A 16197-nucleotide genomic window follows, 5' to 3' on the forward strand; every position below is an offset into this window, starting at 1 on the left:
CCTCCCAACACCTTCTTTATCCTCACCACAGAACCTTCATCCTGACATCTGATAATGCTTGTACTTCTCAGTCTTCCAGTAGTACACCTTCTCACTCTCAGCTTCTTGCACCTCTTGCTCCCAGCTCCTCCCACGCACCACAAACTGAAGTGAGCTCCTTTTTAAACCCAGGTGCCCTGATTAGCCTACCTTAATTGATTCTAGCAGCTTCTTGATTGGCTGCAGGAGTTCTCATCAGCCTGTCTGCCTTAATTGTTTCCAGAAAGTTCCGGATTGTTCTGGAACCTTCCCTTTTACCTCACCCAGGGAAAAGGGACTTAACCTGCGGCTAATATATTTGCCTTCTATCACTCTTCTGTAGCCATCTGGCCCCTACCCACAGTGCACCGCTCCAACATTCAATGCTAGCCTCAGTACTGTGGATGCACTCCGCCTAATTCACGCGCTTTAGTGGGGACACACAAGACTGAATGTATAAAATCACTTCCAAAAATTTGAATAGAATAATTTCATACTGTAGAGGTACCCTGAGTAACTGTCGTGCTTTCTCTTTTGCAGATGCCGAACACTTGGGCATTTTGTTATTTTAATGTTAAAATTTGGAGTGATTTTTTTTTACATCAAATATCTTTGTATATTTTTCCAGAAAGAAGCGATGGCATTTGTATTAGCCCTGACAATTGATAAAGGGCCCTCCACAGTCATTTCTGAGCTTAGTGCACAAAATGTAGTTAAAATATAGTAACTTCCTCACTCCATGATCATATCGTCTGCCCCATTCCCCAAATGAGTTAGTGAGACTTCCCCTAACATTGGAGGTTAGAAGAGTGGTTTCCCAGGGGAAAGAGGCCAGCACCAACTGTAGTAGGACAGCCAGACTAGAAATGGGTATTGTGTTACATGGCCTGATAAGGGGGATATTAAAATTTTGGGGGATCTTGGGCCCTAGCAAGTTCCATAGTCAAGGAGCTGCCTGTGAGAGCCCCCTTTCCCTAGGCTCTGCAAGCTGAGCTGGAGTCTTTTCTGGACCTGATGGCTGAGATAATTGAGCCTTTGACCATTTAGAGCATTTTAGGTCATTATTGGGACCTTGAGTTGTACCAGAAGCAAATTAAGAGTCAATGCACAACCCAAAGCATAGATGGAACATGCTGGTGATGTCTTCCCAAAGCATGCTGGAAACTTTCAGGTGACCCTCAGGACTAGCTCCATGAAAAGCATCCCACAGCCTGGATGGTGACCGACAGATGGATCATTGTCACAGGTGTTAGTTTAGAGGCCTGTTTGTTAGCCTGAGATAGAATTTTGGATTTGATTTTTGATACTCTTATATCCTTACTAATAAGTGTAAACAAAGACACTGTGTGTTGCATTTCCCACAACCAGATGGGGTTTACAGCACAGTGAGAAAAGAAAAGGGATAGAGCTAAAGTGTTACTGGGTATGGTGGGAGTGCAATATACAAGCATGCACTGGAAGGCTGCCTGGCTCCTCTTTCAAGCCAAGGTCAAGCAACCAGCTGGGATGGGGGAGGGGTGAGGGGGATGAGGGGAGAAGACATAAGAAACACTAAAAGCCAAAGAAATGCCTGTCCCTGACCGAAACACAACCTCACTCCCTACCTCTGCCATGGGATACAAAAGAAGTGGTACTGATGCTCCCAGACTCATGACCCTCCAAAATGGACCATCACCATAAATTATAAGGGGTGGGACCAGGGGCATACACTGCAGGTATACTTGGGCCTGCTAAGGAGGAGGAGGTGGGAACTGGGACACAGTAAAGGCTCTGCGGTGTCACAGCTATGGATTTGCTTGCTTGAAACTAACCCCAATAAACATCACATTGTCTGAACTTCGGATTTCTGGTCTTCCTGCTTTCTGTCTCCATGACAAGAACCAGGAGAGGGGGTGAAGGGAAAGCCCCTAACAAATGGATCTACCTCTGAGAGGGATGAATGCAATCTCTTGACCAGCTGGAAAAGGGAAACTGTATTCCTGGAGTCTCTTGCTATCTGGAAATGCAGAAGTGTTCGATTCATGTTGTTGATTTCTACCCATAGCCTCATCTGGAAGCGAGTTTTACTCTTTGTGATCATTCCAAAGAGTACTAATTCAGTGCGGCAGTCAGAAGGGCTGAATGTTCCATGTGAGCCCAGGTGTTCATGTGGGATCCGGTACCACAGCGATTAGATGTTTGAGGTGGTCCTGAGACGTTATTAGTGAGACCCGGTCCCCCAGGTTCTTTGCTATCCTGCAGGAGCTGGTACTTGGTTCTGTGGTTTCTTCCTTCTCTAAAAGAGACTGCAAAAGCCGAAGACCAGACCTTAAAAGTATAGTTAACCTCAGGCAACCAGTGCAGATTGTTAGGCACTAGCTTGATAAACCCATGGTGAGATGCTGTGTTTACCATGCTCTCCAGTCTTCAGAGCCTAGATGGTTTTAAGGTGGAGCCTCGTTACAGAGTTTTTGATTTGGTTAAATATGTTTAGGGGCCTCAGAGAAACATGGCAGGTGAAGTCATATCTTTTATTGGACCAACATCTGTTGGTGGAAGAGGCAAGCTTTCAAGCTCCACAGAGCTCTTCCTCAGGTTTGGGGAAGGAAGCAGAGGGTCTGAGCTAATTATATGTTGGGACAGATTGTTAAGCAGAAGGGGTACAGTGTACTGGAGGCAGTCACTTGAAGTGAAGTGGGCAATAGGGGGATAGACTATTATGCAGAAAGGATTTGATTTAGGTACATTGTTAGTTTATTTGGGTCTTTTGCCTGTATTAAGCCAGTGCGATCTGACAGTCAGAGTTAGAGGGATAAAATGATTAACAATTATTTGATGAGGCTTTTATGGGCTGTACCCTAGAAAGGAGATGGGTCTGTCTGAGGCACATTGGATTAAATTCTAATCTTCTTTTGACAATGTGAGGTGGCTGCTGCTTGTCAGCTTGGAGGAAGGCATCAGGAAGGTTAGAATAGAAGTGTTTCCCTGCAAGGTGTTATGGACACAGCTCTAGTTAGGTGTAAGGTCAGCTCATCCTGGAATTTGGCCAGAACACGGGAATTAACCCCTCTACTCTTGTGAAGAGTTCCATGGGAACTGTAATGACCAGAAGTAATTAGGTTTCAGAGTAGCAGCCGTGTTAGTCTGTATTGGCAAAAAGAAAAGGAGTACTTGTGGCACCTTAGAGACTAACAAATTTGTTGGTCTCTAAGGTGCCACAGGTACTCCTTTTCTTTTTGAGAAGTAGTTAGATTCACTATGGTTCATCTGGAAGACTAGATCCCAGGGATTTACATTCTTTGGGACAAATTACACGCCATATAGTTTAAACAGGTGGGTGGAATTAATGAAGCATTTGATGGTTGATAATAGCCTTGGTATTTAGGACCTTATATTGACATCAGGCCTCATGCAGGTTTTATGGCCAGCTTACAGCATCAGCAGAAATTCCACTATGGACTGGAAGAAGCATGTGAGTTTCACAACTCCCCTATGAGATGTGGATGTATTGTTTCCCCTGAGAGGCAGAGAGGCCAAGTGATTTGCCTAAGGCCACAGACGACATGTAACGCAGGCAGGAATGAGTTGAAGTTCTCCTGACTTGCAAAGCTCTGCTCTAATCCCAAGACTGTTCTTCCTCTCTCTGGAAAAGCACTTCAGTGCACACCTGATTTTAAAGCGCGTGAGCTGTTCAGTTCAAATCCATGGGACTACTTCCATGTTTAAAGTTAAGCATGTGCTGAACTGGAGCTATGATTCTGTGCATTTGCGGTGGCAGACCTTCCACAAAGAACACCTTTTAACCCAAACAGGGCAGTTTTAGCAACACATCTAACTTACTTGTATGCTCATGTCTGAAACAGGCAGATCTTAAATAAATTTAGTGAACATGCCTTTAAACATCCTTCACTAGAATAACTAAAGGTCTTGAAACTCCTCAGTTGTGCAGCTTCTGTAGCTACATGGGCTTTTAAATGCCATTCATCTAATTCAGATATCCAAATGCAAGCACTCAGGGAGAACACATTAGATTTGCAAAAATGTGGAGCTCATAAAACAGTGACGAGGTTACACAGATCGATACATAGAGCTTTTTCCTCCGGACCATAAAAATCTTGAACAAAACTTTATTTTTCATGTTACCTAACTGCTTCAGAATGCTATGTGTGAGAAAATACATCAGAATATATACTGCTTTTACAGACTGTTGCAATAGATGTTGGCCAGGTATTCATTTATCTGGGTTTTAAGTGTTTTGCAATGTACCAATCATAACTAGGATATTAAAGCTAGTAGCAGGTACTCTATATGTTGGATCTCCTGGTAATATTTGGGGCTGACTGGATTAGAGGAGGGGTAGCCCAGTGTTTAGGGTAGTGGCCTGATATGCTAGAGATGGGGGGCCAGTTCCCTGCTCTACCACGACTCCCTGTCTGACCTTGGAATATGGCTCTGGGCCTCAATTCACTATGTGTAAACAGGGGTTATAGCACTTCCCTTCCTGACAAGAGTGTTGGAATGATGAATATGTTAAAGGTTGTGGGGCACTCAGACCCCACAGAAATAGGGTGTGTGGGGGTGTGTGTGGAGGGCATGTAAGTTCTTAAGGTAGCTAGTTTGGCCTCTGTGCTTTCAGCCTAAGATGGTTTATCCTTCACTTTCTCTTGCTCATGGTGACTAAGATTTCCTGATCATGAAAGAGTTAAAAAGTCCACTCGATACCAGGCATCCAGGGCAAAGTGAACATGCTTACTTATAGTACAGACTAATCAGCCCTAGTCTCCCTTACATGGGCTGCTGCTGCTCCCACATCAGGGACAGGAGCTGTGAGTCGCCTCTCACTGGAGTAAATTCTTCATTCCGTGGCGCAGCGGGCGGGGTGTTTTACAACCAGGAGAAGAATCAGGGGATTCAGCCATCAGAACCCCCAATTGAACCCCCCAACACCTGCACAGGCTGTGGGGAATTTGCGGAGGGCAGGGCTATCCGAATTGAGGCCCTTTGCTTCTGCACTGGCTTCTGGTTTCCTCTCCTCATCTATCTCCCTGACAATACAGCTACTGCAAGAACCATCCAGCCAGGGACCCACCTGCTGGCCCTGTATTTCCCACAAGGCTTTGCACATCATGGTAGGGGAAAGTCATTTAGATAATGCAACTGTATTCTGTAACCAAGGTCCAAGGCATTAGCAAGGTCACAAAACACAGTTGAGGTTCAAACTCAAACCATATACAATCCACATCATGGGGCAATCATGTTTTGTTTACAGCACAGTGCCTGGTGGTCATTTGTATGCTTAGGACTAGCCTTCATGGCTAGTCCTAGCATAAATGATATGGAATATCTCATCTGTCCACCCATACACCTCGTTTCTTAATGTTTTCTAGAGCTGTTTGGAGCCAGTGTAGTACCCTGGGAACATTGCAATTGAAACAATGCCAGGAACAAACATGTTTGAACATGGTTGTTGTTTGCATAGTTCAACGCATTTATCCCTTGACCGATATGGACAGAAAATGATGCTTGATTTTATTTCCCTAGCAAGCATATTATAATTATATTATAAAAACCATACTGTGGGACTATCTCAACTAGCACTCTTGGGGGTGGGGTGGAAATCATGGTATGGGAAAACTGGTTTAGTCTCATTCTAGCACAATCGCACTTAAATGCAAGATATTGCAAGCAGAGACTCAACTGTAGTGTGGACAGGAGATGAAGGAGAGTAATATGTGCTTAATTTCTTACAACAGAGGCATCAGGTCCCTTAATACAGGTGTCCCCTAGCAGTAACAGAAATCTATGGGCTAGCTGAGTTTAGTTTTACATTGACAGATGTTCATTTCACCTACAGAGTGTGTCCTTGAACTGAAAAAGAGACTGAGCATGAGAATGAGTCCCGTTCTTATTAACAAGGGACTACCAGAAATGGCAGTTTTAAAAGACTAAAACAACTGGTGTTTACTCATTACAATCTTTGATTACAAAGGGAGAGCTATGGATATGCATGTAGTACTGCGTTTGGGATTGAAAAAAGGGTCATGTATTTATATGGACAGTGAGATCATACGGCGACACAGTGATACGGTTTAAAAAAGAAATACAACAAAAATCAAGTTTTGGAAGGGCTGTAGACTCATAGAATCTAAGGCCAGAAGGGACCATCATGATAATCTAGTCTGACCTCCTGCACATTACAGGCCACAGAACCTCACCCACCCACTCCTGCAATAGCCCCTAACCTCTGGCTGAGTTACTGAAGTCCTCTAATCATGGTTTAAATTACAGAGAATCCACCATTTACACTAGTTAAACATGCAAGGACTCATGCCTCATGCTCCAGAGGAAGGCAAAAAACAAAAAACAAACCCAGGGTCTCTGCCAATCTGACCAGGGGGGAAATTCCTTCCTGACCCCAGATATTGTGATCAGTTGCACTCTGAGCATGTGGGCAAGACCCAGTAGCCAGACACCTGGGAAAGAATTCTCTGTAATAACTCAGAGCCCTCCCCATCTAGTGCCTCATCACCAGCCATTGGAGATAGTTGCTGCTAGCAGTCACAGATCGGCTGCATGTCATCATAGGCAGTCCCATCATACCATCCCCTCCATAAACTGATCAAACTCAGTCTCGAAGCCAGTTAGTTGTTTTGCCCCCACTGCTTGGAAGGCTGTTCAAACTCTCCAACTCCGGGCATAAGTCACCTCTAACTAATAGGGGTTAGATAGAATCTTTCTCTGGAAGCAGATTACCCCAGAGCTGCCCACTGCAGGGTTTTTTGCACCATCTTGAGAAGCAGCTGGTACTGGCCACTATCAGAGACAGAGCACGGCTGCTACTCTGAAACCTGTCAGAGACAGGATACAGAACTAGAAGGATCTCAGGTCTGCTCCAGTCTGGCAATGCCTATGTTCTTCTGTCATATAGTTGTAGTATAGTTTCTTGCTCCATTAAATCTATATTGACATACTTCTATTTAAAACTAACTTTTGTTAGCGTATTTGTATATATTAGAGAGAGAAAGTGGGTAAGCTTTTATTGGACCAGCTTCTATTGGTGAAAGAGACAAGCTTTTGAGCTTACACAGAGCTCTCCTTCGTGTTTTTTCTCTCTCTATGTATGAAGGTATATACATATGTTTTTCTTTGCATAGTGATCTAGCTATATAGTTGAGCAAGGAAGTAAATGTGCACCTAGATATGTTTGTGTGTACTATACACCACTGTTCAATATGTATTATATTCCCCACTATATGTATTTATTATATGTGTAGGTATATAGTGTTTTGTATCTGTGTATATATATATATATTTATATATAGTATTTATGGATGGATAAAATGTGTGTGTATATACATATATAAAAAAACAAATGGAAAAAATGTATCACCCAATACTCAGCCTATTAACTGAGTTGATCACATATATCGTAAGAGAACATGCCTCCAGTGGAAACTAGCAAGCAATTCTGACATAGGGAAGAAAGCTGAGTGCATGCAGGGCATCCAGAAAAAAACATCGTGTTAAATAGCTATGAAAAGCACCAAGGGGCTGAAAGGTCTATTGAAAATCTGCACACTATTTTAACACCATTCAATTAAAATCCTGTGTTTAGTGCATAAAATGTAATAATATATAAATATAGCTATGGTAGATAGATTAGATCAACTACATTCCAGCATATCTATATTATTTCCAGCATTTAGTCTGCAACCTAAAATCAGATATAAGTAGGTCTATATTTTTTAAAAAATCCATTTTCTTCAGGAACTACAAATTCCAGAACTAAAAGTTTGGAAGAGGGACAACTTCAAGTTCAACACCTGCTGTGCTGGCTCGCTAACCTCCATATCTGAGGGAAACAGAGAGACCCAGTTCATTCAAAATGGCTTTGAATGTATAGCTGTGCTCTGTCAGTTACTTCTGTTACAATAGTGTCGCCCTGACTGAATTCCATGAAGAAATATGGGGTTTGGGGTTGTTGTTGTTTTTGTTTTTTGTTTTTAATCAGTTCTAGTTATGGCTGATGTTAGGTTGCAGGCTAAATGTTCTAATCGAGTTTAAAATTATTCCAAATGAGCTATCTCTGAGAATAGAATTGTAATGCTTCCGTATCATTTTATGCTTATCTTTCTGTAGTAGCACGGTGTCATTCAGGAATAATAATTACACTGTTAGTTATCATGTCTCAACAACCTGGCAAAGGGAAACGGATTTCAGAGCAATCGGGTGTCCTTGTCTTTGGTGGCATTCATAACTAGTAGCATAGCGGGAAAACAAAGTTTTTAAAAGCCGGGAGACATCTTTCTTTCTTTCTTTCTTTCTTTTCTTTCTTTCTTTTCTTTCTTTCTTCTCTTTTCTTCTTTCTTTCTTTCTTCTTTCTTTCTTTTCTTTTTCTTTCTTTCTTTCTTCTTCTTTCTTTCTTTTCTTTTTTTCTTTTGCTTTTTTTTTTTTTTTTTTTTTTTTTTTTTTTTTTTTTTTTTTTTTTTTTTTTTTTTTTTTTTTTTTTTTTTTTTTTTTTTTTTTTCTTTCTTCTTTCTTTTTTTTTTTTTTGCAACAGGCATCCTTCAGAGCAGATCACATACATGAGAAACAGGAGTTTTTAACGGTAGGGGTGGACCGTTTTGGCAATTCAGATTAACTCTCTCTTTTTTAATGGAGGCATATACAACGTAACAACAAAATAGCGGAAAGTGTGGGACGTATATATATATATATATATATATATATATATATATATATATTACGCTATACTCTCTCTCTCTCATCTCTCTCCCTCCGCTATACTACAACTATGTGACAGAAGATACATATGTAGAGAGAGTGTATTAATGCAGAAGTGTCGCCAATCAAAGTACACTGGTATTTTCTATCATCAATATGCCAAACAAACATGAACTGATTCGCAAGACTCTTCAGTAGCAGACAGGGCTTGCAAATCATCCCTCATTTCCAAACGATTTGTCTTGCTATCTGCCTGCTTGAAAAGGGGGCCAAGTTTTTCTTGTTTCATTTTCACGAGCAATGACAAATGATCCGTCTAGATCTATAGATACCTGGAGAATCGGAACCTAACCGTGAAAACAAAGGAGGGGTTTGGATTGTAACATAGTTGGTTTGAGAGAGGAGCAGTATGGAAAGCGGGGGCTCTAAAACAAGGACACTTTCCCCCAGCCAGGATTGTTAACATGACCTTTCCTCTCCTCTCACATGTGTCCCTTTCGCGAGGAATTGCCGCAGCAGCAGCTTCCTGGGGAAGAGAGACAAATAGCCCACCCAGGGAAATATTTCCTTCCCGCGGTGAGGCTGAAGAGGTCCCGGAATGGTGTGTTTTGCCTGCCCAGAAAGGGCTGGCGCCTGGCGCACCGGGCTGGGCTGCGGGGAGAACTCCCGCAAACTACCCAGCGAGCGGGGCTGCACCTGTAGAGTCTTTCGCAAGTCCTCAGCTAGCCCTGATCTTCTCCTGCTGGGAGGGTCCCGCGGAAAGCGCCCCCCGCCGCTGACATGCCTGCCAGGAAATGTGCCTCCGCAAAGGAAGGGGCAAGCGGGGATAGGCCAGACCAGTAAACAAAGAGGATCCCGTGCCTGTCCCCATGTCCCTTCCCGGGGCGCGGGGTTCGCCTCCTGAGGCTGCCTGTGCCGAGCCAGGCGCGCTGAACTCCGGGACTTTGCCTGGTGGGTGAGACAGCAGTACCCGCGCAGCGCTTTGTCGGGGCTCCCCCGGACCCTTGCTGATGGGAGCTGGCAGTGAGCTCTGCCCTGTGCGCCTCCCCAGCTGGGCCTGCACAGCCCAGCCCGAGAGAGACGCGGTGGGAGCAGCCCCGCTTGCTACCCTACCCAGTGCCGGCCTGTATTTATCTGGAACCCGCGGCAGGAAACCCCTGGGAACCAGGGCGGCCTTTGCCAGCGGCCACGTTGCTGAAAAGCCATTGACCAGCCGTGTCCAGGGGAGCGCGCCCCAGCCCCCGGTGGCACCGAATTAAAAGGAGCTGCAGAGCCCAAACGCTAAAGCTACCAGCCAACTATCCTGGGGGGGGGGGTTGCTCTGTCCCTGTCTGTATCCCCCTCCCGGCCGACCCGCAAGGGGCGTTTTTCCAGACTCGGGGGGACCGAGGCAGGCACCTGATTCCCCCCCCCCTCCCCGGGAGTCACTTCTCCAGCAACTCGCGTGGAACTCTGCAAGGGACAAGAGAGGAGAAGGGGTGGCAATGCGAGCAGGCGACACCCCCTTCCCGTCCTCCTGCAATGCAACCCGCGGAGTTGGCAGGACCAGTTGCTTCCTTGAGGCCCGTCTCAGTTCCTTGATGGGAAACCGGGGCTTCAAAGAAGAGCACAGAAAGGTGCTGCCCCCACCCCCCTTTCCCTCTCTGCACCAGGTGTCGGCTGGGAGAGGTTAGGTGCCTGTTGTTACTGACCGAGGCAGAGCACTACCTACCGGATGAAGGGCGCAATGCATTGGATGACACGAAGCGTCTCTGAGCGTTTCTCTGCCGCAGTTCAGTGCGTTATCATTAGCGGAAAACAGGTTTTGCACACACACACACACACACACACCTAATCCACCCAGAACCCCAGTGAAAGCAGCAAACAGTGGCTGTGGTATTAACTGGTCCATCCTTGGGGGGTGGGGAGGGGGGCTGAATTCACTATATTTAGTTACAGTCCTTACTCTGATTAACACGAAAACGACTCTCTTCAGTGCCTGAGATTAGTCGGCTGGATGACTGCGTATTTGTGCAGGGTGAAAAGCAGGGGAGTTAAAGGCTTAAGTTCAGAAACTTCAGGAATCACTCAGCGCCAGATTGGAAACAAACAAACAGAAATATCAGGGGGCAAAGGGTTGCAAAAGAAAAAAAAAGGATATGAAATGGGCCATTTCCGTTTGAATCACAACCTACAGGCTTCCCCTTGGCTGACGGTGTGTGGAGGGAGGCAATTAGAAGTAGAAATGCCAATACATACTCCTGCGTGCATTCAAAATACTCCTTTTTAATATGCATGAACTAGCTGCTCAGATGTCGCCTCTAAATATACACTGGGGAGCAAATGTTGAGTGCCCAAGGCTAGGCGGGAATGTATTGTACTGTAAAATTAGTGGTGTGTTACAAATATGTCCCATCTACTGTCTACTCCGTTCCAAATAGGTGTTAATTTGCAGCGTGGCTTCGTAGCAATAAATAAATAATATAAAATCCCTGAGTCCTGAGAAATGCACAACGCATTTCTGTGTTTAACGAAAAATCTGTTCAGATCTTGCTAAATGCACAAGTACAATCTAAGTAGCAGGTGGAGCCCCGGGCGCCAGGCAAACCCGTACAGGTGAATGACTTTAAATCATTCCCCGCATCGCTTTAAAACTGACATTGAATTAAACTAATTTATTGGAGACGCCAAGTGTGGGAAAAGCAGAAAGCAGGGAATAGGGCTATAATTTCAGTTAAAACGGGGAGAGAGGGGAAGTCCCCCCAAAGACTCCGATCGTCGCAGCTATTTCCAGTCTATATACGCGCCCAGTAAGTGTATCCGCAGATGGATTTGTGTTGTTTCAATTTGTATTGGGGGCTGTTGTAGAAATAAAGGCTAAAGACTTTGCAGCTTAGTTATATATTGATGTGCTTCCATGTCCTCTGTTTTAACGAGGTTCTAAAGGTCTGCACTGAGAGGTGGAGATATTTCTTGGTGAATTTAACTGAACGTAGACTATCCAGTCTGGAAGGGTCGATTTAAAGGGAGAGAAAGATAACTAGCAAATATTTAGAGCTGTCAGACTGGTAGAGTTCTCCCCTCCAGATTCTATTTGAAATAGATTATTAAAGCTGAACACTGCGTATAGGAACAACTGAAGGTGCTTAAGCGTTATTTTAGACAAGTCTTTTAAACCAGGCAGGTGCAGTTGCCAATAACCCTTTAACAAACCCAGTCTCTACAGGGACTCGGGACAATTGTTTCCATTTAATAAATATTTTCCCCAAGGGCATTTCACATTAGGCAGGCAATTATTCAAAGAAAACAGGCATGCAAGTTGATTCCTAGGGTTATTTAGTGTTCCTTACCCGAAGAATTATAACCTGCTTTTTTTAAAAAGAGCAAACCACCAGAATAGAAACATACCGTTCTCCAAGCAGTACAAAAGCAAGGTACCAAGTGTTATTACCCCAGACACCGGGCCAATCCCGACGCCAATCCATCTAATTCATCCAACTAGTGGACTTCATTTTTCCAATTTAAAATAAATCTGGAGGCTTTTGAAAGAAAGAAAGAAAGAAAGAAAGAAAGAAGAAAGAAAGAAGAAGAAAGAAAGAAAGAAAAGAAAGAAAGAGAAAAGCCTTGTTAAACTGCTGGTGTAAAGTTAACTGTTATCCCCAAAATCAAACACTAGTTTATCTTTTATATCAACCCCTTTTTGCCATTTGTCTTACTTTCTCTAATGAATATTGAACAGGTATGCACGGGGCTGATACATGATATATATAGGTACAGTATGTATGCGGAGGGGGGGTTAGATTGGCATGCTTTGCCGTTAGACATAGAATCTGAGTGCATAGATGTACCTGTATTTTGCAAGTGTTTTATAACTGCCATAATAATATATACTGCATCTAGATGTTGGTTTTAATTTTTCGAAAGAAATGCTGCTAGCTGCTCCCTGGGATTTTGTTTGTCCCGAGGTTGGCGAGGAAGGGGAAATGCTACCTTGCAGTTGACTTGTGGTGCCTGATTTACAAACTCACACGCTGCTATTTTTTGTTTCTTGTCTGACTGGTACAACACGTCCCATCTCCCCAGCAGCCCAAAACTCTAGCTAGGAGGCGTGCGGAGTTTCATTTGGTGCTATTAGCGCAACGTCTAACAAAAGCATTCCCTTTAATCCCATGTAGTTAGTGCCTGCCCCCCTTCTCCCCCCGCCCCCCACTTTTCTCTTCTCTCTCAGACTGTCTCTTTTCAAGGTATTCTTCTCTCCAAGCTGATTGGGCGCTCAGGTTAGGGAGTGAACGCCCTGCGATTATGTCAGATTGCGTGCAGTCCGGAGCAGGCTAGCCTTTGAACTTCACCGCTTTTGGCTCCTGGTCCTCGGCTGTTTCTCATTCCCAGCCAGGTGCTTTGCAGGGCTAGACACCTTCGGCAGCAGCATCTCATCACAAAAGCAAGCCCTCCCTCTCTCTCCCGCACATAAACACTTGAGAGGCTGATCACTCCGACCTGAGACACTCCTGGATTTCTTTTTTTCACTCCTTTTCTCCTTCTTGTCTTCTTCCCCCCTCCTCCTCCGTTGACCCCCCCCCCCCCCGCCCGCCCGCCCCAGTAGCTGCCTGTGGATTTGCCGGAGAACTGGTATGATCAGCTGAGAGTTTTGGGGTTCTTTTTGGGTGGCAAGGCAGGCGAGTCGGCTAGGTGAGCCCAGCCCCGCTGTGACTCCTCAGAGCGACCCCCCTCCCCCCACAGCACCATGTCCAAGCCGACCGATCACATCAAGAGACCCATGAACGCCTTCATGGTGTGGTCCCGGGGCCAGAGACGGAAGATGGCCCAGGAGAACCCTAAAATGCACAACTCGGAGATTAGCAAGCGGCTGGGCGCAGAGTGGAAGCTGCTGTCGGAGGCTGAGAAACGACCCTACATCGACGAGGCCAAAAGGCTCCGGGCGCAGCACATGAAGGAGCATCCTGACTACAAGTACAGACCGCGGCGCGCCCCAAGAACCTGCTCAAGAAGGACAGGTATGTCTTCCCTTTGCCTTACCTGAGCGACACGGACCCGCTAAAGGCGGCCGGGCTGCCCGTGGGAGCCACAGATGCTCTGCTGAGCTCCCCGGAGAAGGCTAGGGCTTTCCTGCCTCCCACCTCCGCACCCTACTCCTTACTTGACCCCAGCCAGTTCAGCTCCAGCGCTATCCAGAAGATGACCGAAGTGCCCCACACCTTAGCCACCAGCACCCTGCCCTACGCCTCCACCTTGGGATACCAGAGCGGGGCGTTCGGCAGCTTGAGCTGCCCCAGCCAGCACACCCATACTCACCCTTCGCCAACTAACCCTGGGTATGTGGTGCCCTGTAACTGTACAGCTTGGTCGGCTTCCAGTTTGCAACCTCCAGTTGCCTACATATTATTCCCAGGCATGACCAAGACTGGAATAGACCCCTATTCTTCAGCACATGCGACTGCCATGTAACACACCCACATACCCGCAAGCGAGACTTGCTTTGCAGTTAGAACTTGAATTCACTCATGGGCATGTACATAGAAACTGCAGAAGCAAAAAGCCACCTGCATGGGAGAATGATGCCAGTGTATCTGATGGCACCTGGGGAAAGACAGAAAGACTTCTCCTGGAACTCAGAGACTCTCTAGTCAAATTAAACAAACAAAGATTTCTCTCTCAGCCTGGGGAAACTGGAAGTGGAGGCTCAGCTAGGTGCAGAAACCTTTAAGAACTGTAAATGTGTTAAATCTTGACCTGCCCTTTTGGACTAAAGGCTAGGCGGTTTTGAGTTTTATTTATTATATTAATGTATATGAGTTCTATATTACCTGCTGTTATTTGGACTTGAATTTCTGAAGTCCTGGTATTTATTAATATCATTATTATTATTTTATTTCCTTTTGCACATTAAAAGACAAGATTAGCTGTGTTATATTATATATATACATATATATTTTGCCATCAAGCACTAATAGGTAAAAATTGCTTTTCATGTCAAAAAGCTCTTAAAAGTTACAGAAAAGGGAAACTTTTCTCTTTACAACATGATATGATAGTGTTTGCTTAATTTAAAACAGATAGTCCTTCAATTTGTGTGATCCAGTGCAACTAGACCTAAGTTCATTTTAGACAGAGCGTCAGGTATGAAGTCAGGCGGTAGAATTGTAAAAATAACTAAATAAACAAATAAGAATAAGACTTTAAAAAAGATGGTAATTTCAATATGTTTCAACCATGTCTTTGAAAAATGTATCCAGAAGGATTTTACCTCGTTAACCTGTTCATTTGTTGAACAAAGACATTTTGAATAAAGACAATCTGTCATTAAACAAGCAAACCATGTGGTGTGAATAAAGTCCCAATTCTGACAAGTTTCCTCCTAAAAGCGCGAAAGCAAAGCTTAAAGACTGAGTTGAATAGGACTAGCTCAGATGCTTCTGGCCAGAAAAGCATTTTAGGGCCCGATCTTGAGGGAAAAACTTAGGTAGTGAGTAACGCTACACGGGTGAGGGGCCCTACGTGAATTCAGTGGGACTACTCACTTGAGTAATATTACTCCCGTGATGTTTGGCGGGATTGGGGCATTTATAGATTATACCTATACATAATTTTTAATTTCATCTCCACTGTTAACTAAGAAGCCTTTTGCTGCGGTTTCACTTTGCGGTTTATACCTACACAGATTTTAATAACCACTGAAACAATGAGTCAGTAATATAAGGGAGAGGACAGTGTGTGTCTCATCTGCTTTCAGGAGAGGCTGGAGTACCTGATCTATTGGAAATACCAGTTCATAGCTAAGTCTAACTTAGCTGATTTATCAGGACTTTCCCCAATGTTTAAAAACCAGGCTCCTTTGCATTTCCTCTTGTTTCCTGGCTAAAGGGGGAAAGAATAGAAATTGACAATAAACAGAATCAGAGCAACAATGTCTTTATTTCGGATCCACGGGGCTGCATATTTTTAATAGCCTTCTTCAGGAGAAAGTTTTTGCGGACAAAACCCATGTGGTTGGCTGGCTGGACTGTCAGGGAAGGGGACTGGCCTTCACAGGTAGTTCTGAGCATCTCGGAGTCATGCTTGGATGCGAGTCGCTTGCTTCGCCACATGCCCGGCCCCTTTAAAAGTGTCAACATCTTTTTTTGGTCTGTCTCTCTTTCCCTCTCTCGGCGGGCGTGTGTGGCATCCGTCTTCCGAAGAGGTCAGTTCTTTTCCTCCCTCAGCAGCGATCAATGTAACTTTTACCACCCAATATAAGCAGCCTGCCGAAGCCGAAAACAGCGGATTAGCATATTGTCCTGAGCAATTAGCAATGTTTGGGGGGCTATTCATCAGGTCCCCTTTGTTAGGGAGGGATTTTCATTTTGAAAAAAAAAAAGTCGCAGTTGTCCATCTGGTTTGATCTGAATGGCAAAGCGATCCGTGTTGTAGATGCTTTTCTCATGAAGTGCTCTTTTGAGACCGGAGTTAGAATTAAATGGCATAACACAATTAACATAC

The 16197-nt window shown here is 44.6% G+C and overlaps 1 protein-coding gene across 1 annotated transcript; it reads left to right on the top strand.

Annotated features, from left to right (window-relative positions):
* The first annotated feature begins 13049 nt into the window (after nucleotides 1-13049).
* SOX14 (SRY-box transcription factor 14) lies at nucleotides 13050-15073 on the top strand. The gene is given in 2 exon segments (XM_038416273.2): nucleotides 13050-13685; nucleotides 13688-15073. Coding segments are annotated over 2 exon segments (720 nt in total). The 5' UTR covers nucleotides 13050-13444; the 3' UTR covers nucleotides 14167-15073.
* Nucleotides 15074-16197: the final 1124 nt, after the last annotated feature.

The sequence above is a fragment of the Dermochelys coriacea genome, chromosome 9, assembly GCF_009764565.3.
Source record: "Dermochelys coriacea isolate rDerCor1 chromosome 9, rDerCor1.pri.v4, whole genome shotgun sequence".
NCBI lineage: Eukaryota > Metazoa > Chordata > Testudines > Dermochelyidae > Dermochelys > Dermochelys coriacea.